The sequence below is a fragment of the Chionomys nivalis genome, chromosome 9 (assembly GCF_950005125.1).
Source record: "Chionomys nivalis chromosome 9, mChiNiv1.1, whole genome shotgun sequence".
Taxonomy (NCBI): domain Eukaryota; kingdom Metazoa; phylum Chordata; class Mammalia; order Rodentia; family Cricetidae; genus Chionomys; species Chionomys nivalis.
Window position 1 is genome coordinate 22,580,336 of NC_080094.1, and position 20,806 is coordinate 22,601,141.

Sequence of the window (20,806 nt, forward strand, 5' to 3'; positions counted from 1 at the left end):
GCCTCGGGCGGGGGTGGAGCCTGAGGCTGAAGGCCGCTCTTTAAGCATCCAATAGTGGGTAGGGCCGTGCGTGAAGGGGCGGGGTCAACAGAAACCTCTCGGGAAAAGTCGGGGTAGGGGCGGAGCTGACTTGCCGGAAGGGGTGTGACCATAGAGTGAAAGTCGAAGGAATGGTCTGGGAATGACAGGAGAGGGGTGGAGCTTTGGAATGACAGAGGAGGGGCGGGGCCAGAAGTGACAGGCGAGAAGGCGGGTCGTGGAGTGATGGGGTGTAGCCCGGCTGGAAGTGACAGGAGAGGAGGCAGGGCTGTGGAGTGACCAACTTAGGGTCTTGGAGTGACAGGTGGGGGTTGGGTTAGGGCACCGCGCAGCTTGAGACGGAAACGGCTGGCTAATGAGAGGCGTTGGGTCATCCCGTTGTGCACTCAACCGTGGTCTGATTGCACAATTCTGTCACTCCACCGAGTTGGATAACCAGGTGGAGCACAGTTCCTTCTGAGTAACACTCTTCCAAGTCTGCCGCTGAGCAACACCCCTATTCCGTTCTCATGGAAAAATTCCTCCAACGATCTTGAGGGCACAGTTCCCGGATATGGCCCTTCCTGCCAACTCGGGTCATTCTGATCCTCTCCCGCCTCTGAGGACATGTTGTCATTTTTTTTTTTTGTCTCCATAAATCCTCCACCCTGATCTAAAGCACAAAACTCTAAAGAAGACAAGGAGGATCCTTCAGATCTTTGCCAAAAAGTACAAGTTCTCTTTGCACAAAAGGTAAATTCAGGAAAGGAAAGGAGCCACGCATGTTTTTGTATGTATGAGGCAGAGGCAGGAGGGATCTCTTAGCTGGAGGTCAGCCTGATCTACAGAGTTCCAGGGCAGCCAGGGCTACACAGAGAAACCCTGTAGAAAAACCACAAAACGAAAGAAAGGAAGAAAGGAAGAAGGAAAGAAAGAAAGAAAGAAAGAAAGAAAGAAAGAAAGAAAGAAAGAGAAAGAGAGAGGGGTGGAGGGAGGGAAGGAGAGAGAGAGAGAGAGAGAGAGAGAGAGAAAGAAAGAAAAGGAGAAAGGGAGGAAGAAGGGAAAAAACTGGGGAAGGAAATTTCACAAAGCAAACAGACGCTAGATCTTGAAAATGCCAAATGCCAAATAAAATAATAAAAATATAAAGAGGAATCATTTGCATTCTTTAAGTCACCTAAGTATACTCCCATCTGCCACAAATTGAGTTTACTTATCTCTGGCTTCCCTCTATCCTCTTAACCCAGTAGGACACCCTCTATCTCCTACATACAGTTATCACCAAGAAGGGGCCACCTCATCTAACAGTTCACAGACTTGCTGTCAAGACCAGGATCTTTAAATATCTAACTACACCAGTGAATCTGTGGTCTGAAGCAGGCAGCTCCTGCCTTTTGATCCATACTTGGAGCTTGTGACCCACCTACCAACCTGCTACTTCGATCTTTGTCCAACTAGTCATAAGTGTAACACACCCTAAGTCAGAAAAATATCTCCTCATGCTCAGTTATGATTGAGAGTCTACCCGATCCTGAGGGGAGAATCTTGGGGCCCACTAAGTTATACAGACCTATTAGAATAGACATAGATCTCAAAGAGAAAACAGATAGCTTCATCAAAGAGACGTCAGCTCCTCTGAATAGATACATACTTAATTGAAATTGCACGAACTGTGTTAGGAGGCATAGATTTTTTTCTGGTGGTCTCAAATCCTATGGAAGAGCTCTGCCCCTGCTTACAGGACATGGATGGCATTAATGGGATTGGAAACACAGATTTCCCTCTAGAAGATACAGACTTCACTAACCTTGATGAGAGGGCTCAATCCTCACTGAAGGAGCAGACAACACTTGGGTGACAGATCTCACTTAGTGGGGACAAACTCACTCATGAGAGTAGGAGATCATGGAAACAATGCTCCCTACAGATCTCACTAATAAGATAAGAACCTTCCCGTGGGGAAGATGGCACATATAATTTTGCCTATAGGCCTGAAGAGCATCATCATCATCATCTCTTACCTCCAGGGCTCAGTTCTTATTTATTTATTTATTTATTTATTTATTTATTTATTTATTTGGGATTTCTGCCTCCTCCCCGCCACCGCCTCCCATTTCCCTCCCCCTCCCCCAATCAAGTCCCCCTCCCTCATCAGCCAAAGAGCAATCAGGGTTCCTGCCCTGTGGGAAGTCCAAGGACCACCTACCTCCATCCAGGTCTATTAAGGTGAGCATCCAAACTGCCTAGGCTCCCACAAAGCCAGTACGTGCAGTAGGATCAAAAACCCATTGCCATTGATCTTGAGTTCTCAGTAGTCCTCATTGTCCGCTATGTTCAGCGAGACCGGTTTAATCCCATGCTTTATCAGACCCCGGCCAGCTGGCCTTGGTGAGTTCCCAATAGAATATTCCCATTGTCTCAGTGTGTGGGTGCACCCCTCGCGGTCCTGAGTTCCTTGCTCGTGCTCTCTCTCCTTCTGCTCCTGATTTGGACCTTGAGATTTCTGTCCGGTGCTCCAATGTGGGTCTCTGTCTCTTTCATCGCCTGATGAAGGTTAATATTCAGGAGGATACCTAGATGTTTTTCTTTGGGTTCACCTTCTTACTTAGTTTCTCTAGGATCACGAATTATAGGCTCAATGTCCTTTATTTATGGCTAGAAACCAAATATGAGTGAGTACATTCCATGTTCCTCTTTTTGGGTCTGGCTTACCTCACTCAGGATAGTGTTTTCTATTTCCATCCATTTGCATGCAAAATTCAAGAAGTCATTGTTTTTTACTGCTGAGTAGTACTCTAATATGTATATATTCCATACTTTCTTCATCCAATCTTCCATTGAAGGGCATCTAGGTTGTTTCCAGGTTCTGGCTATTACAAACAATGCTGCTATGAACATAGTTGAGCATATACTTTTGTTGTATGATAGGGCATCTCTTGGGTATATTCCCAAGAGTGGTATTGCTGGGTCCAGGGGTAGGTTGATCCCGAATTTCCTGAGAAACCGCCACACTGCTTTCCAAAGTGGTTGCACAAGTTTGCATTCCCACCAGCAATGGATGAGTGTACCCCTTTCTCCACAACAGGGCTCAGTTCTATCCTGCACTCCTTCCTAAGCCTTTCTCCCGCAGCCGTTCGCTATCTACTGCTGCCTCCTGCTGTCTACAAGTGGCACTGCGGCTCCTGGTGTCCGTAGTAAATACTAAAACAGTTCAACTCACATTGAGCCTGGAGCTAGGGATTGGGAAAGAAAGGATTATTGTGTATCCACGGCTTCACCAGCCCTATTTCTCTGCCTGTGGGCTGAACAGCAGACGTTTGCAAGATGAGTTTGGCAGGCACCTTGAGTGCAGGCATGTGTTCTCATTCTTAACATTCCCCTTCTTTTTCTTTCTTCTCTTTCCTTTCTTTTTTCCTCCTGATGCTGGAGGTCAAACCTTCACACGGGCAAGCATTCTACCAGAGAGCTACTTCCTAAGCCCCGATTTTTTTTTCTTTTTTTGATTTTTCGAGACAGGGTTTCTCCGTAGCTTTTGGTTCCTGTCCTGGAACTAGCTCTTGTAGACCAGGCTGGCCTCGAACTCACAGAGATCCGCCTGCCTCTGCCTCCCGAGTGCTGGGATTAAAGGCGTGCGCCACCACCGCCCGGCCTAAGCCCCGATCTTACACCTTTATCCTTCCCATCCACCCGTCTGCTTTGCCGCACCGTCAGAACTTCTATTACCTTAGTTCCAGAACCACATCAAGAGCTCTTAAAACGCAGAAGACCATTAAGGTTCCAAAGATCGTGTTCTGGTCTACTGAATTCGTTTCCTGGAGTGGAACTCGAGGGTTTGCTTCTAAAGATCCTAAAATTGGGGTAAGAGGCCGTCTTCCATGCTGACACATTAGGATGGTTCCAGGAGTTTGGGTTTAAAAGAGAAATGTGGGAAACGTCAGGACGCAGAAAAGGATGTGAGATTGAAAGAGGGGCTCAAGAGAGGTCTGCAGATGAAAAAGCAGTCGGGATGGAGTAGGGGTTGGCGCTTTGAAAGGACTCTAGGAGGTAAGGTGAAGTCAAAGTCGTAAGTCTGGGGTGAGTAGTCTGAGCTGGGTGGGAGCGCTAGTCTGAGATCAGAGGAAGAGAATCTTGGTGCCCACAGAGAGGTTTGGGTCCAAGAAAGAGAGTGGATCAGAAAAAAAGATCTGGAGTCAAAGTGGAGTTTGCGATCAGAAGTCAGTCTGTGGTCCTAGGAGCGTATGGGATCTGAGCAGGACTCAGACTGGAAGAAGGAAAGACCAGTGATTGCATGAGGAGCCCAGAGTTGCATCCTCTTCCTGGCAACCTTCCACTGCCCTCCGGGCTCCCATCCTCCTGCACCAGCGCGCAGCCTGCAAGGAGACTTTAAGCAGGCGGGGGCGAGTCAGACCAGGACACTGCTGAGGGTGGGGGCGCCCCCTCCCGGCTGTCCAGGAGCTCAGACCCCGCCCTCCGCCCTCGCACACCCCCCCCTCCACTGCCACTTCCGGCAGGCGCTGCGCTGCTGGGGGTTAGGGCGAGGATGGCGGCAGAGAACGAGGCTAGCCAGGAGAGTGCCCTAGGCGCCTACTCACCGGTGGACTACATGAGCATCACCAGCTTCCCGCGGCTGCCCGAGGACGAGCCAGCCCCTGCCGCCCCACTGAGGGGCCGCAAGGACGAGGACGCTTTCCTGGGAGACCCGGATACCGGTGAGGCCCTCTGTCCCTATCCCTACCCCGCCTTGGTGGTGGTGGTGGGGGTCCCGGACCTCCTTCTTCTATTCTGGGCATCCACTTTCAGTCTCCCATCTCCTTCATTCATCCTTTCATCCTGGACCTCTCCTTCTCCCTCAGCTCTATTAACTGTGTGTTGGGGAAAAGGGTGTTTTTTGCCTTAGAGGCGTAGGATGCGACACGGGAGAGGGATGCAAGGACCGCAGTAGGAGGGATTATGATTGCCTGCTAGGAAGAATCTATTGAGAAGGAAGGAGTGCTGGAAGGGAGAGCCTAAAGAACGTCTGAGATCACCTAGTAAAGGCTTCTCTTTAGTCACAGAAACCAGGATAGAAGAAACCAAGTCAGAGGCTGAGCAGGAGGGATGGATGGGGTCTAGGTCTTTGGGCGAACTTCACCACAGCCAGGGATTATGGGGAAGCAGAGAGTCTGGAGAAGAGCTGAGACTCTATCTCTTCATGTCCAGAGATGAGTAAAGAAAATATGATTTCCTTCTGTCTGAGAATTCTGGGTATTGGGAGACAGGGGGATGGACTGCATGACCTCTCAAAGCCCTTGGGGACTACAGCGTCTTTGCTATTTTGTGGGTCATTCTACCCTTTCCAGAGATGTGGGTCTGGCCTGGATGTTAGCCGGGTTAGTAGGAGCTTCTGGTCAGCAGCAAGATTTGTTCCCCGCGAAGCAGTCTCCAAATTTTACTGTGTTCTCAACCCTCTGCAGAAACTGAAGGAGATGGGGGTGGGGGGAGGAAGCAGGGTTTGAGAGAGAGCTGAGGGCCAAGAGCTCATCTCTCCTATCCATGTGGCTCAGCTCTGTACTCCCCTCCGTTCTTTATCCTGCACCCCTCTGACCTCTTTCCCTCAACGTCACTTCCTGGCATTAGAGCATCCTTCTGCCTCCCTCTCTGTCTCCCTCCGGATGCCTGCTCTTGAGCTCCGTCCCTTTCTGTACTGGAAGATGCTGCTTCTCTGACCCAGCTCTTTGTAGTCTGACTCTTCTGCTGTCGCCCCTGGCCCGGCAGCTGGCAGTTCTCTTCTGTTTTTTGGTCATACGGTTCTGACCAGCAGGTTCCACCAACCTGACTAGATCACACTTTACCTGTCATGGGGTGTGCTGACTTTAGGTCCTCAAATATCAGACATGCACATTAAAACTAATTTTCTTGGGGGATTAGTTTTGGTGGTAGAAGGAAGAATGTGCTGGTGGAACCAGCCATCTGGTCAACCCAGGTTTTCTATTCAGAGATTTGAATAGTGCAGTCCTAATTCACTATATATAGTAGGTGTGCCTACCCTGTACTGGGCCTTAGTTTTCTCTTTCAACAAAGAATGCCCATCTGTCCTAAATAACAGATTGGATCCTCTGATCTGTTGTTTCCAGATTCCTTGTTAAAGTCATTGCTTTATAAAAGCCTACGGTTATTTGTGTGGGCAGTGATGTGATTTCTGCATGCCTGTAAGTCCTCTAAGGGCAGGAATCATGGCTTTTTTATTCATTATCCTTTCTTTAGCATTCAGCAAAGTGTTGGATACTCAATAAATAATTGTTGAATGAAGAGATGAAAGAAACAATCCCAGGATGAAATAATGTCAGGAAATGGAGTTCCCAAACCTCAAGAATGCCTTAGGGGAGTTCAGTATAGGCTGTGTCCTGGTGTGCATGGCAATTCAACCGAGAGGGGTTGGGAGTATTACTCAGTGGTAGAACACTTGCCTAGAAATTCAGCCTAGACCCTGGTTACCTGAGCTCCTGGAAACTTAAACCTTATCCTATGGGTGTACACCAAGGTTCCCAGGGCCTTGCCTTAGAGTGCCTTGCCATCATAACAATATAAGCATTTAGATGCCATGTCACTTAGGCCTGTTTCCAAGTCCCAAGAATCCTTTGGTCCAGCCAGACCAGCTTGTTGGCTAATATGACCTTCTATAGCCTCAACCTAGTAGTGCCACCTAGTGGCAGTCTCGTCTTCTTAGCCAAAACCTGAGTTAGTGCCAGGCATCCCAAGGAGGCCACAGAGAAAAGAGAGCTGGACAGTGACCACCTCCAGGTTAGGAAATGCCTGTGTGCCCTTTCTTTCACATGGAAGCCACATGGGCCTTCCTCTCCTAGGCATTAGCCTCACGTGTCTTGCGGATACGCTACCTTGAACGCTCTATGCCGACTTCAGCACGTCCTCACCACACACTTCCTTTTTGTCCAGTGCCACTCTCAGTGAGTGACACTGGCTGAAGGGCAGTGTCCAAAGTGGAAGCCTAGAAGCCGCCTTCGGATCTGTCCCTCTTTTCTTCTCACTTTCAAAATGTGACCTGGTTTTCTATGTCCTTCCTCCTAAGAGATTCCTGAATTCCATCTGACCAGCATGTCCTCAGCACTCTAGGCTAAGCTACTAATCTGTTATACCCATGTGACCCCTGAGTTCCCAGCTGTTGTTGCTGCTGCCCTCACCCCAAATCCACTCACCATTCTGTATTTCTGGTCACGTCACTCCCAAGTTCAGAAATCTCTCTTAAGAGAGTTCAGGTTCAGACTAGGCTACCTAAGGAATTCGAGTCCAGCCTAGGTTGTATTATAATCTGTTGAAATAAATATAGGAGAAAGAAAATTAAATATTTTGACAAGCTACGTTCAAACAGCAGCTCCTTGTGCTTCACAAATTCAGGGTTATCAAAACTAAGCCCACCTTTCTCCTAAAACATACTAGGTTATTGTTTGTTTAATTGGTAGGGTTTTTTGGGGGGGTTGTTTTGTTTGTTGGGGCTTTGAGACTGAGTTCTTACTCTGTAGCTCAGGTTAGATTGGAACTTACTATGTAAATGAGGCTGTTCTGGAACTTACTATTGTAACCCACACTGGCCCCAAACTTGTGGCAACCCGGATGCTTCAGTCTCCTGAGTTCTGGGACTGCACGTTTAAACCCCAATACCTGTCTCTAATAAACTTCTTTCTTCTTGCCCAAACCAATCTTTCCCCAGCATGTTTTTCTTAGTGGGATTATTGCCCTACCAGATACACAGGGCACATATCATGTACTCAAGAAACCATTTTTCCTATTTTTGATATTTTTTCCTCAGTATATAATTTTGCTGAATAGACAAGCAACTTGGTATGCTGGCTGAATAATCTAAAATAGATCTAGTTGTGGTGGGGCCGTATTATCTTCATCTTAAGTCATTTTATCTCATTGGAGAAAACAAATGAAAAGGCAGGTGCCTGAAAATAATAACTAAAACTAGCCGGTAAGGTTGAATTCTTGTTTATTTGTGCTTTGTTTTTGAGACAAGGCCTCATGTATCCCAGGCAAGTTTTGATCTCTGATACTTCTGCCTCTACTTCCTCATATGGGGATCACAGATGTGTGCCGCCGCAGTCACCTAGTTCATTAAATTGGCTCTGGGGGTTGGAAATAGCTGCCAGTGACACATGGGACAATAAAAAGGAGGCACACTGTCCCCATTCTCCCACTTACTTGCGTGGTGGTCTTAGACAGGTGGTCCCACTTAGCCTCGCGTTTCTTCATCTGTAAAGTGGGAAAAGTGGAGCCGAGCTCGTGAAGTCATGAAAATACTTCAATGAGGAAAGATATGCAAAAAACCTAGCTTATCATCGGCACCAATAAATACGAGTCTTGCTGGGGGGCGGGGTCGACTCGATGGGTAAAGCCTTTGCTGCCCAAGTGCGGAGCTTAGCTCAGGTCTCCGGAACCCATGGAAACAGACAGGGCACACTTGTAACTCCAGTGCTTCCACAGTGAGGTGGGAGATGGAGGCAGGAGCCCAGAGCCACAGGGGCCAGCTAGCCTCTGTACATGGCTGCCCACAAGGGTCTGCTTCAGGCGAAATGGAAGACCAGGACAAGTGCCCAAGGCTGTCCTCTAACTCCTACACATGCTCAAAGACACATACAAGAACTTATGTGTATGTGCACACACATCAGATACACATACATCATACACACATACATATACCTCATACAATAGATAAATAAAAATTCAAAGCCCCTTCTTGCCCTTCTTTGATAGTTCTATGGGGCCAGAAGGGTTTTCCAGCCACAGAGGATATTTAACAACTGCTTAATGAATTATGGTTTACAACCTGCTAGTGCTGATGTTGTAGTTTAGACACAAGCACGATTAACTAAGGGAGACCCCAGGAAGACAAACTTTTTATCATTATGTATGTGGGGTTTTTGCCTGCTTATCTGTGCATGTCATGCATGAAGTGCCTGAGGATGCCAAAAGAGGGCATCGGATTCCCTGGAGCTGGAGTTACAGACCCTTGTGAGTCTCCATGTGGGTGCTGGGAATCAAACCCAGGCTGTGCTCTTACTGGGCCACCTCTCCAGCCTGACAGACTTTCTTAAAAAGTGGAAAGTTAAAAACAGGGCATCAGGCACACATGTGGTACACAGATATACATGCAGACAGAACATAAAACTACAATAAAATAAAATAATTTAAAAGCAATAGAGTTAAAAGAAAATTAAAATATTTATTATAAAAAACAAAATAAAATACTGAGGAAAATAAAAGTCCTTGTCTCTATTTTTTTTTTTTTTTTGAGACAGGGTTTCTCTGTGTAACCCTGGTTATCCTAGAATTCTGTCTGTAGACTAGGCTGGCCCAAGCTGGCCTCAAACTCACAGAGATCCATCTGCCTCTGCCTCCCAAGTGCTGGGATTAAAGGTGTGTGCCACCATGCCTGGCCTATTCTTTTTTTAATGACTTTATTTTTATCTTTAATGTTGTGTACACGTGGGCTTCTGTATGTGAGTATAGTGCCTACAGAAGCCAGAGGTGTCGATGCCCAGGAGTTGGAGTTATGGACAATTATGAGTCACCTAGCATAGGTGCTGGGAACTGAACCCCAGTTTCAGCAAGAATAGCATATGCTGTTAGCCACGGAGCCAGTTATCTAGGCCCACTCTCCAGTTCTTTTTGTTGTTTTTGGAGACAGGGTCTTTCTATTAAAAAGCTCTGGCTGTCCCAAAACTCATCATGTAGACCAAGCTAGCCTCCAACTCACAGGCCCACTGGCCTCTGTTTCCTGAGTGCTAGGATTAAAGGTGTGTAACACTGCACCCACAGCCCTCCAATTCTTCTTCTTCTTCTTTAAGACAATCTTTCTCTGTTTAAGATCCCTGGCGGTCCTAGAACTCCCTCTGTAGACCAGGCTGGCCTCAAACTTACCGAGATCCACTACTCACAGAGATCCACCTGCCTCTGCTTCTTGAGTTCTGGGATTAAAGGCGTGCCACCACCACTGCTTGGCCTACCCTCCATTTCTTATCTCTGTGTAATTTTTACTTTTTATTTCAATATATATATGCTTAAATTTTTGAAGTATAAATGCTGAAAAGATAGCTCAGTCAGAAGCCACATGATAAAGCTGGGTGTGGTGTCGATGAGAAGGCTCAGGGGTAAAGTATTATGGGAGCTGCGGGCTGTGTTCCTGCCGCCCCAGCTCCTGGTCGCCTGGCTAGCTTATGCCCCGAAATAACAACACACAAACTGTATTCTTTTAAACACTGCTTGGCCCATTAGCTCTAGCCCTTACTGGCTAATTCTCATATCCCGATCAACCCATCTCTAATAATCTGTGTAGCACCAGTCTTACCGGGAAAGATTCAGCATGTCTGACCTGGCGGCTTGCTTCATCGCATCTGCCTCTGAGAGGAGCTGCCCTTCATCTGAGCTCACTTCCTCTTCCTCCCAGCATTCTGTTCTGTTTTCTCCACCCACCTAAAGGCTGGCCTATCAAATGGGCCAAAGCAGTTTCTTCATTAGCCAATGACCTTCCTCCATCAGTAAAGGACCTTGGTGGCAAGCTTGACATTGTGAATTCAATACCAGGATCCATGTGGTAGAAGGAAAGAACCAACTCTGACAAGTTAAGTTGTCCTTTGAGCTCCACATGTGGACATGTACATGCACACACACACATGCACATACAATGACTATATAAGTAAGTAAGTAAATCAATGTAATGAAATATGTCTTTGTTTTTTCGAGACAGGATTTCTCTGAGTAGCTCTGGCTGTCCTGGAATTCACTATGTAGACCAGGCTGGCCTCAAACTCACAAAGATCTACCTGCCTCTGCCTCCTGAGTGCTGGGATTAAAAGCATGTGCCACTACTGCCTGCTAAATGTAATAAAAGTTTAAAAAAAAAAAAGCCAGACATGGTGACCTACAAGTAGAAGCCCAGTGCTAGGAAGAAAGGTACAGAAGGGACCCTGGGTTTACAGTCAGCCAGACTAGCCTAATTGGAAAGCTCTAGACCAGTGAGACATCTTGTCTCAAAAGGAGATGAACAATATTTCTAATGACACCTGAGGTTGTCCTCTGACTTCCACACATGCTTGCATGCATGTGCATTCTCACACATGTGCATGCACACAGAAAGAAAAATGGTTCGGTGGGTAAAGGCACTTGTCATGCAAGCCTGGTGACTAGAATTTGATTCTCCAAACCCAGAAAGAACCAGATGTGGTGGTGTGCAGCTCTACTCCCAAAACGTCTCCAGTAAGATAGGAGACAGAGACAGGAGAATTATCTGGAAACTTGCTGGCCTTCTCGCTTGGGGTGTGAAAAGCATCAGAAACAAGAAGAGAGGCCTTCTGAAAGGAGAGATGCAAACCCAGAGAAGCTGTCCTCTGACTGTCACTCCTGCTGTGGCACGCACACTCCTTTCTGCCCTTTGTCTAGTTCGTCTGTGTCTCTGTCTTTGTCTCCAATTCTCTGTCTCTGTGTCTCTCTCTCTTTCACTCTTTCACACACACACACACACACACACACACACACACACTAATAATAATAACAATAACAATAGAATTTTAAATATTTTTAGGAATTTAAGCCAGACATGGTGGCTTGCATCTGTACTCACAGTACTCAGGAAGGAAAGACAGGCTGATTGCCTCAGCCTGGGCTACTTAAAAAGTTCAAAGTCAGGTAGGGCTACCTATCTCTCTCTCTGTCTCTCTCTCTGTCTCTGTCTCTGTCTCTCTCTCTCTCTCTCACACACACACACACACACACAAAGTAAATAAGAATGTGTCTTTTCATAAAAGTGACCACCATAAATGCATTCCAATAATTTTGAACATATCATTACTTTATGTATATGATTTCTTATTTACATAAAAGATGGGGGTGTGAGTCTTGAAGGTCCTTAAATACCAAGTCTTAGACCTTGGATTTTTATCAAGTCAACATGAAAAATATGACAGTCAAATTTTAATGTTATCACTCAAGCATTTCAACTTACAGAGAATGTACCATGAATACAACAGTAAGGGTTTAATGTCATCCTCTTATTTCCTTGTTCACAAATGTGTAGAACTTTCTGGTACTGGGGAGTGGGATCAAGGGTAGTAGCACCCAGAGGAGAGGACTATGGGATAAGAGAAGGTTTTACGTCACTGCAAATGTGTGTGGAGGCTAGAGTAAGACCCCGGCCCTTTCTCCATCACTCTCTGCCTACCCCTTGAGACAGTCTCTCACAGGACCAGCAACCAGTGGCTGGCCTTAGCAGTGAGACCATCGGGGGAGCTAGCTCTCAGGATCCTCCTGGCTTTGTCTCATAATGCTAGGCTTACAGGTGTACACAGCTCTGCCCAGCATTTTACGTGGGTAGAAAAGGAGATGACTTTCTTCAGACGTCACTTCCTGGACTCCTGTGCCTGACCTGTCTATTAGAGATGAGCTGCAGTGTCTGATCCATAAGTGGTTTTCAATTCTCCCTCGCCTCCATTCTTATTTTCCTCCACTCTGCTCTTCGCACAGCAGCCTGAGGGATCATTTGAAAACACAAGACAGATGGTGTCTTAGTCAGTGTTCTATTGCTGTGAAGAGACACCATGACCATGGCAACTCTTTTTTTTTTTTTTTTTTTTTTTTTTTTTTGGTTTTTGAGACAGGGTTTCTCTGTGTAACAGCTCTGGCTGTCTGGCTGTCCTAGAACTTGCTTTGTAGACCAGGCTGCCCTCAGACTCACAGAGATCCTTCTGGATCATGGCAACTATTATAAAAGAAAACATTTAATTGTTGCTTGCTTACAGTTTGAGAGGGTTAGTCCATTATCATCCTGGCAGGAAGCATAGCAGCATATAGGCAGATGTGGTGCTGGAAAAGTAACTAGTTCTACATCTGGATCCACAGGTCTCATGACACTGGGCCTGGCATGGGTTTTTGAAACCTCAAAACCCACCCTCAGTGACACACTTCCAATGAGGCCACACCTAATCCTTTCAAATTGGGCCAATCCCTGATGACTAAGCATTCAAACATATGAGCCAATGGGGGCCGTTCTTATTCAAACCACCACAGATTGTAAACAGAGACTGTGTCTTCATTTTCCGGCCACCCAGACACAGAAACTATATTAATTATAACACTGCTCGGCCAACAACTTAGGCATATTTCTACCTAGCTCTTATATTCTATATTAACGCATTCTATTAATCTGTGTATTGCCATGAGGTTGTGGCTTACCGGTAAGGTTTTGGTGTCTTTCTCCTTTGGCAGCTACATGGCGCCTGTCTGACTTCACCTTTTTTTCCCCTCTATCTCTGCTGGATTTCCCACCTTCCTATAGATGGCTTCACAGTCGTACAACTCTCTAGTGGCCTCTACCAGTCAAGTCCAAGTTCTCAGGTCCATAGTACCAGCACACAGGACTAGCACCATCTGGCTTGATTTCCTGCCCCATCTTTTGCTGCCTCACCAGAACTGCCAGACCTTAGTTATTTCTTTCAAACGTCAAACTCATTCCTGCATCAGGGCCTTTGAATCTGCTGCTCTCTCTTCCTAGAACATTCTACACATGAGCTCCTTGTTCTCTGTCCCTTCATTCTCTGTCCAAAATCATGTCCTCGGGAGGCCCTTCCCTGATTTCCCCAGTAAGCAGGTCCTCATTCCCTTTTCACATTTCATCTTATGCTCTGGGGTGTGTGTGTGCGCACGCACACTTGTTCATGGGATCATGTGTGGAGGCCAGAGTAAAACTGTGAATATAGATCCTCATTGCCCTTGGCCTTATTGCCTTGATACAGTCTCTCACTGAACCAGAAGTTGTCCTTTTCGGGTAGATTGGGAAGCTAACTCTCAGGATCAGCCTCTGCCTCACCATGGTGTTAGGAGCATTTTCTTTGGGAGCTAGGGAATTGAAATCAGGTCCTCGTGCTTGCAGAGACCTTAACACTGAGTCAGCGCCCCAGCCCCTCATGCTTTGTATAACCTCTGCCACAACTTGTGTATAACAACTTTGTATAACCTCTGCCACAACTTGTGTGCTTGTTTACCTTCTTCTCCTCCATCGGCCTGAGAAAGCAAACATGGCAATTATCTGTTGTAGCTATTGAATGAATGGGTGCGTGGAGCAAGGCGGGAAGCCAAGGAAGTTGGCTTGGTAGTTACCCCCGTGTGCTGGAGGCTTTGTTACCCAACTAAGACAGGATAAGGTTTCCAGGGGAGGCTGAACACCCTCACACCCGGGTACCAGTCTCATGGGTATTTGCCAGAGGCAGGAATCCAACCTTTCAGCTGGCCAGTTTGAGGTCTTTTTTTCACCTGAAAACTGGCTTCCCACGGGGCCCTAAGGTGTGTTGGAGTAGAGAAAAACTGGGCGTTGCGGGGCAGTGGGGTTTGTATGATGGGCGGGGCACGGGGGCGTGTGGAACGCCTCACCCTGACGACTGCAGGGCCAGGTAGTGGGCTGCCAGACCGATACCCAGCTGCCCCACAGACCCGGACTCCTTCCTGAAGTCCGCCCGGCTACAGCGGCTGCCTTCGTCCTCATCCGAGATGGGCAGCCAGGACGGGTCACCACTACGGGAGACACGCAAGGACCCATTCTCAGCTGCAGCGGCTGAGTGCTCCTGCCGCCAGGATGGGCTCACGGTCATCGTCACGGCCTGCCTCACTTTTGCCACAGGTGTGACCGTGGCGCTGGTCATGCAGATCTACTTCGGGGACCCCCAGGTGAGGACTGCAGATGGGCAGAAGGGAACTTGGGAGGAGGAAGTGAGAAAAAGCTTGAGAGGGTGATGGGAATTGAATAGCTGGGTAGTGGGAGCCTGCTAGAAAATGGGAAGAGAGGAAGGCTCCCAAAGGAAATGACTCTAAGAATCAAGAGGACATGAAGGCCGAGGTTCTAGGTTAATAGAAGTACTTGCGGGTGGTAGAGGGCCCTACTAGGCCACTCTTCTCTTGCCTCCTAGATCTTCCAGCAGGGTGCTGTGGTGACGGATGCCTCCCGTTGTACGGCGCTGGGCATGGAGGTGCTCAGTAAACAAGGCTCTTCTGTGGATGCAGCTGTGGCCGCAGCCTTGTGTTTGGGGATTGTGGCTCCACACAGTTCTGGCCTAGGCGGGTAAGGAGCTGGGTAAGGACCGGGTGGAGGCCTGAGTCCCTCAGGCCTACTTCTTGTGGCCTGGCTGCAGGTTTCTTTTGATTTGAACTTGAGGCAAAGGTAGGCCTATCCTCCTTGCGTTTTCTCTGTCAATACCCAATTTCACCCTTTTTTTCTCCCTGGATGGAGTCAGAATCGCAGTAGCATATGGGAGAAATGGAGGCGTGTTCAGAAGCAGTCATGGTTTTCCACCAGGAGAGCAATGTTGTGATGTATAAAACGGGGTACACAGGGAGCAGAGGGGCATGGATTGAAGCTGTGATGATGCCCCAACTTTTAGGTTTACAAATCCCCGTGACTCCGTCCACAGAAAATACACCCCAGGCTTGGAGCTCTTAAAACCAAGGTTGGAAACTGGCCAATCAAAAGCCAGACCCAGCAACTAGAATGGTTTGAGTTTCTCATTTAAAAAAATTTTTTTTAAATGTTTGCTATTGTTAAAATGTCAATAGTTTTCCTAAAAGTCCAGATTGCTAACCTCTCTGGAACAATCAAGAGGTTTGGTAACATGGAGCCCACATTCCCATGTGGCTACAGTTATTTGGAGCTCAGCAGAGTGCTTCCCATGACGGGTCAGAGTGCTGGCCACTTTGCTGTCATTTGTCTCTTCTGCCTTCCTTATTTTGTTACTTGGCTGCACGTATTTAACTTTGCCACCCCCATCTCAGATGTAAATATGCCACAAAAAAGGAACAAGCTGACAAAAATCATTCTCTTGGTAGGACCAACCCTCCAGGCTCTACCAACGAAATTCCCCTTTTGGCTCTGCGTGGTTTATCCTTACATAATCCAGTCCTGGGGGAAAGGGAGGGTATACCAGGCAGGCAGGTGCAGGAAGCTGGCAGGGGTCCAGCTCTGGTCTAGGGAGGGGACAGAACAACCTGTTCCCCCAGTCTCTGCATTTTTCTTAATCAGGGATTAAAGTCTCCAGTAACCTGGGTCTCCTACCCCCTTGATTTTACTTTACCCTTGTAGGATGACTGAGTTTCTGAATTCCTGCTGGGAAGGGGGCTCCAGCATCTGACCCAATGTGGCAAACAGCCTCACCACAGAGGATTAAGGGACTGGTAGTTTAATCTTTGAGAAGGGCGCCATGTTCTCATCACTTTCCACTGTCTGTGTCTTTCCCAGTGGGGGTGTGATGCTGGTTCATGATATCCGACGGAATGAGAGCCACCTGATCGATTTCCGGGAGTCCGCACCAGGGGCCCTCAGGGAAGAGGCCCTGCAGAGGTCCTGGGATACCAAGGTGAGCACCCTGGTGAGAAGAGAGGGCCCAAGGAGAGGGTTAGGGGCCTCCCTACATTCCCTTCTGGCAACCTGAGCATTGATTTGTTGCATATTTACTGTGTGGGTGGCAAAATGAGTTGAGCAAAATGCTCTTAGGCCATCTAAAGGCGGGCAACTTGCCTGCCCCCACCTAGAATAATAAACAAGGACCAACCGAGAGTGATGGCGTCTGCCACTAAGTTTGATCTCCAGGTCCCACACAGTAGGAGAGGACCTGTTCCTACAAGTTGTCCTCTGCTCTACACACACACACACACACACACATCATGGTATATGCACGTTCTCATACACACAAACTAATTAAATAAATATAATCTTAAAATTAAAATAAAATGGACAAAAAGATTTAGATGACTAATAACAGATAACACCACAACATCTTACTTCCCTGGCAGTCTTGTCTGTCTGGAAGAGAGTAGAAGGCCTCCTTTGAGTACCCAAAATACTACTCAGTTGTTGCCACAAGACTCATCTATCTCTACTGGGCAGTGGTGGCGCATGCTTTTAATCCCAGCACTTGGGAGGCAGACGCAGGCAGATTTCTGAGTTCGAGGCCAGCCTGATCTACAGAGTGAGCTCCAGGACAACCAGGGCTACAAAGAGAAACTGTCTTAAAAAAGCAAAAACAAACAAACAAAAACCCCAAAAGAACAGCAAACAAGCAAAACCCTCATCTCTCTCACTCTAAGCCTGATGGCTATAATTTTCCCAGGCTGTGCTATACTGGGAGAAAAACACTAGAGGCAAACTCACTACTTATTGAGAGCAGAGGAGGAAACAGGGTAACTTGGGAAAGCAGGTGTTTAGTGCTATGGGAAAACCCAAACACACCCCTGAGTTATCACAGCTCTAATGGTGGTGGCATGAAAATGAACTGACTAAACTGAGGTCCTTTGTTCCTCATATAAAAAGATAAGGGTCCCATTATCCAGTGTGAACAGCTTTACTCAGATTGTTTCTGTCCTGCCTCTTGAAAGGGTTTGCTTAACTTATTAAACCCCTCAACTATGGGAGCCAAAGACCTTTCTGCATTTGCATATAAAAAATCAGGGATGAGGGAGAGGTACTCCCTGGGGAAAGCTTGGCCCTCTCTTGGGATCCTTGGCCTGTGTCTCTCCCCTGTGCCAGCCATTCCTGGCTTGGGGCTCTGCGGAGTTCAGCCCAGCCCCCCCCTTCCAGTGACCTGGTCTCCTCTCTCCCTCGCCTGCCCGCCTCGCCCAGCCTGGGCTCTTGGTGGGGGTCCCCGGAATGGTGAAAGGGCTACATGAAGCTCATCAGCTCTATGGCAGGTAAAGACTCTCCCCTGGGGACCAGGGGCCTCTGCCTACATCCCTCTTTGGGCGGCCTTCTCCTGTCCTCCTGGATTCTTCCCTTCCCAACTCCCCTTCCTAATATCCCCTTCCCTTGCCAGGATTCTCCTTCCCAGGAATCCCCCTTCCCCCAGGACCCCTCCTCCTCCCCCCAGGACCTCCTCCACCCCCTGCTCTCCGGCCCCCTCAGGCTGCCCTGGTCCCAAGTCCTGGCCTTCGCAGCAGCTGTGGCCCAAGATGGCTTCAACGTGACCCATGATCTAGGTCAGTGGGGCCTGGAGGTCGGGGGGGAGGTACAAGGTTAATGGGGGAGGCCTTTGAGATTTGGGCCCCAAGCAAAGGGGTTCTTTTTTCCAGTTTGCTCCTCAGACTTCTTCCCATCCCAGCTGGAGGCAGCCTCCAGTGAGAGGGTCTGGGAAGAGCCTATGTGTATCCCTACCCGCCATGACAGGCTCTGGGGAGCCAGAGCTCTCAGGGCCAGTCACTTAGCCCTCATCCACCCCACCCATACACACCTCAGCCATCCAGTCCAGTCTTGGCCTCACCCACCCAGCCTCTCAACTTCCCCCCAGCCCATGCCTTGGCCGAGCAGCTGCCTCCCAATGCATCCGAACGTTTCCTGGAGACCTTCCTGCCATCGGGCCACCCACCTTTGCCTGGCTCCCTGCTGCGACGGCCTGATCTAGCCGAAGTACTGGATATACTTGGCATCTCTGGCCCTGCTGCCTTTTACAATGGCGGCAACCTCACGTTAGAGATGGTGGTCGAGGTGAGTGTTAACAGTGGAAGGTGGGGTATGCCCAGTGACCCTATGGCAGGGATGCCATCCTCCCCTTTTCTCCTCTATATAGTTTCTGGCTGTGTGCTTCATAAACACAGCTAACCTCTGGTGATAGAAATGAGACCAGTGGTTATTTAGGGCAAGAAGCATTGCCTATACTGACAGGATAAACAAGGGCTGGAGATGTTCTGTCTTGAGAGGAAAGCTGGGCTTCTCCGGGCTGGTGCCAGCTGTATAGGAGGCTGGCCTGTTTCCTTCCAGGCCTGGTGGAAAGTCAGCATTAGTCTCAGTTCCCCTGGGCCCAGAATCTTCCCTGCTCTGTTTGGGATTGTCCAAGATCTGATGGTAACATTTTCTTCCCTGGTAACCATCAGGAGTGAGGAGATTGACATAGGAGGGTACCCCCTAACTCCAAAGAGGCTTAGTCTAGGGTAATCATCGATTCTGACAATGTTGTCAAGGAAAAGTTCAAGAACGGTGTGCACAGGCCAGATGAGTGGTGCTACGCCTTGGGGACATTTATCTAAACCTCTGTTGTCTCTGTGGGGATTACATAGGTGTGTCATTCAGGCTTGAAGGAATTCTCTGTACCAGGTACTGTGCTTTATTAATCTGCCAGACACATTACTATATACTACCCTAGAAATCCAGTGAGCAGTTCACTAAGGGCAGATAAGTCAAAAGTTTTACAAACTAGAAAGTATAAAGGTTGATAGTGGTAATACTAATTTAAAATTGGCATGGGGCTGGAGAAATGGCTCAGTGGTTAAGAGCACTGGCTGCTCTTCTAGAGGACCAGGTTTGCTTCTCAGCATCTCACAACCATCCCTAACTCTAATTCCAAGGGGGATCTGACGCCCTCTTCTGGCCCCCATAGGGACTGCATGCATGTGGTGCACAGACAACCATGCTGACAAAACACCTATATACATGAAATAATTTTAAATTATTTTTAAAAGATTAACAATGAATTGCTATGAGAATGGAATGAGCACATTGATTTGTGCAAGATTGGTGATTGGCATGTATCGTGCTCACGGTGACAGATGGACATTTTCTCCCCTCCAGGCTCAGCACGCAGGGGGTGTCATAACTGAAGAGGACTTTAGCAACTATAGCGCCCTCATGGAGAAGCCTGTGTGTGGAGTTTACCGAGGTGATCTCTCCCCCAGCTCCTAAGGGTCCCCACTCAGGAGAAGCTTTCCAGTCCATGGCCACATCTTTTTGGCCTGGAAACTCCTCTCCATGTCACAGGAGATATACTGAGGCAATGAACTCCCTAGGCAGCCAGAGCCAGCCACCTTCTGAAATAACCATGGGGTCAGTTACCCTAAGTGATGAGGATGTGGTGTGGGGGCATATAGCCAATGGCTAAGACCTGGAAGTTTGGGGTTCTAAACACGACCTTTTGTTTTGTGGGGATTTGTGATTTATTTGCTTTTTTTTTTTTTTTTTTTTTTTTTATAGTGCTGGGAATTGGGACTCTAATAGAGGACGAATTCCCCATTACTGAGTTTCATTCCCAGATGCTGAGGTTTTCTTGATTTGGGTTCTGTATTGCCTCAACCCTATCCGCTAGCTCCCTTCTTGTTGACCTGTGCTTCCTAAGAAGAATTTGTCAGACCCAAGTTCATGGAAGGGCAGAATCAACCTGTCAAGACAATCACAGACTTGCCCCTCACTGACAGTAAAAGACAGCTGAGGCCCAGGGAGGGAAGGGAACAACCTGCCTGACTCAAGAAACCAATCATAAGTTTAGAAAGCCAAGCCTGTGGCGTGAATGCAATTTATATTTGCTGACCCCAAGATGCTGGGTTCTGGGTCCCTCGGGAGTTTTTGGGTTCTCTCCACTCTAGGAAGGACAGGTTACCCCAAGTCCCGGGTGAGGCTTCCTCTGAGTTCATATTCCCAGGTGCCTGTCTTCCCGATTCCTCAACCAGAGGTAGTAGTATATGACGTTGAGGAAAGAATATAGCCTTGGAGTCAGGAGGGCCTCAGCTGTACCTCTCGCCTCGAACTTCCCACTCTGAGCCTTGGTTCCCTCCTTCAAATGGAGCCAGTAATGGCGTCCACATCTCAGGGTGCCCATGAGGATCTGATGATAGTATGGGAAGCGGCCTTGAGCACAGTGGACACTGAATATTACCGGGTCCTCTGTTCTCCTCCCTGCACTGGGTTATCTCTGGTCCAGGGCCTTGGGTACCATAGGTTCACTTGATCTCCTCTAGTCCTGGCCCAGTTGCTTCTCATGCCTCAGTTTCTGCC

At 48.0% G+C, this 20,806-nt stretch overlaps 1 protein-coding gene across 3 annotated transcripts in view; it reads left to right on the forward strand.

The window, feature by feature from the left end:
- The first annotated feature begins 4,427 nt into the window (after window positions 1-4,427).
- The window catches only part of Ggt7 (gamma-glutamyltransferase 7), a 28,207-nt gene continuing 11,828 nt past the window's right edge, over window positions 4,428-20,806 (forward strand). Inside the window, exons 1-8 of one of the 3 annotated variants that reach the window (XM_057780592.1) lie at window positions 4,428-4,727; window positions 14,495-14,730; window positions 14,970-15,121; window positions 16,292-16,409; window positions 17,672-17,739; window positions 17,951-18,024; window positions 18,333-18,529; window positions 19,610-19,697. In XM_057780592.1, coding sequence (XP_057636575.1) covers window positions 4,559-4,727; window positions 14,495-14,730; window positions 14,970-15,121; window positions 16,292-16,409; window positions 17,672-17,739; window positions 17,951-18,024; window positions 18,333-18,529; window positions 19,610-19,697 — 1,102 coding nt within the window. In that variant the 5' untranslated portion in view covers window positions 4,428-4,558. Of the gene's footprint in view, window positions 4,728-14,494; window positions 14,731-14,969; window positions 15,122-16,291; window positions 16,410-17,629; window positions 17,740-17,950; window positions 18,025-18,332; window positions 18,530-19,609; window positions 19,698-20,806 lie in introns of those variants that run through there. The other 2 variants (XM_057780590.1, XM_057780591.1) reach the window with 2 other exon arrangements.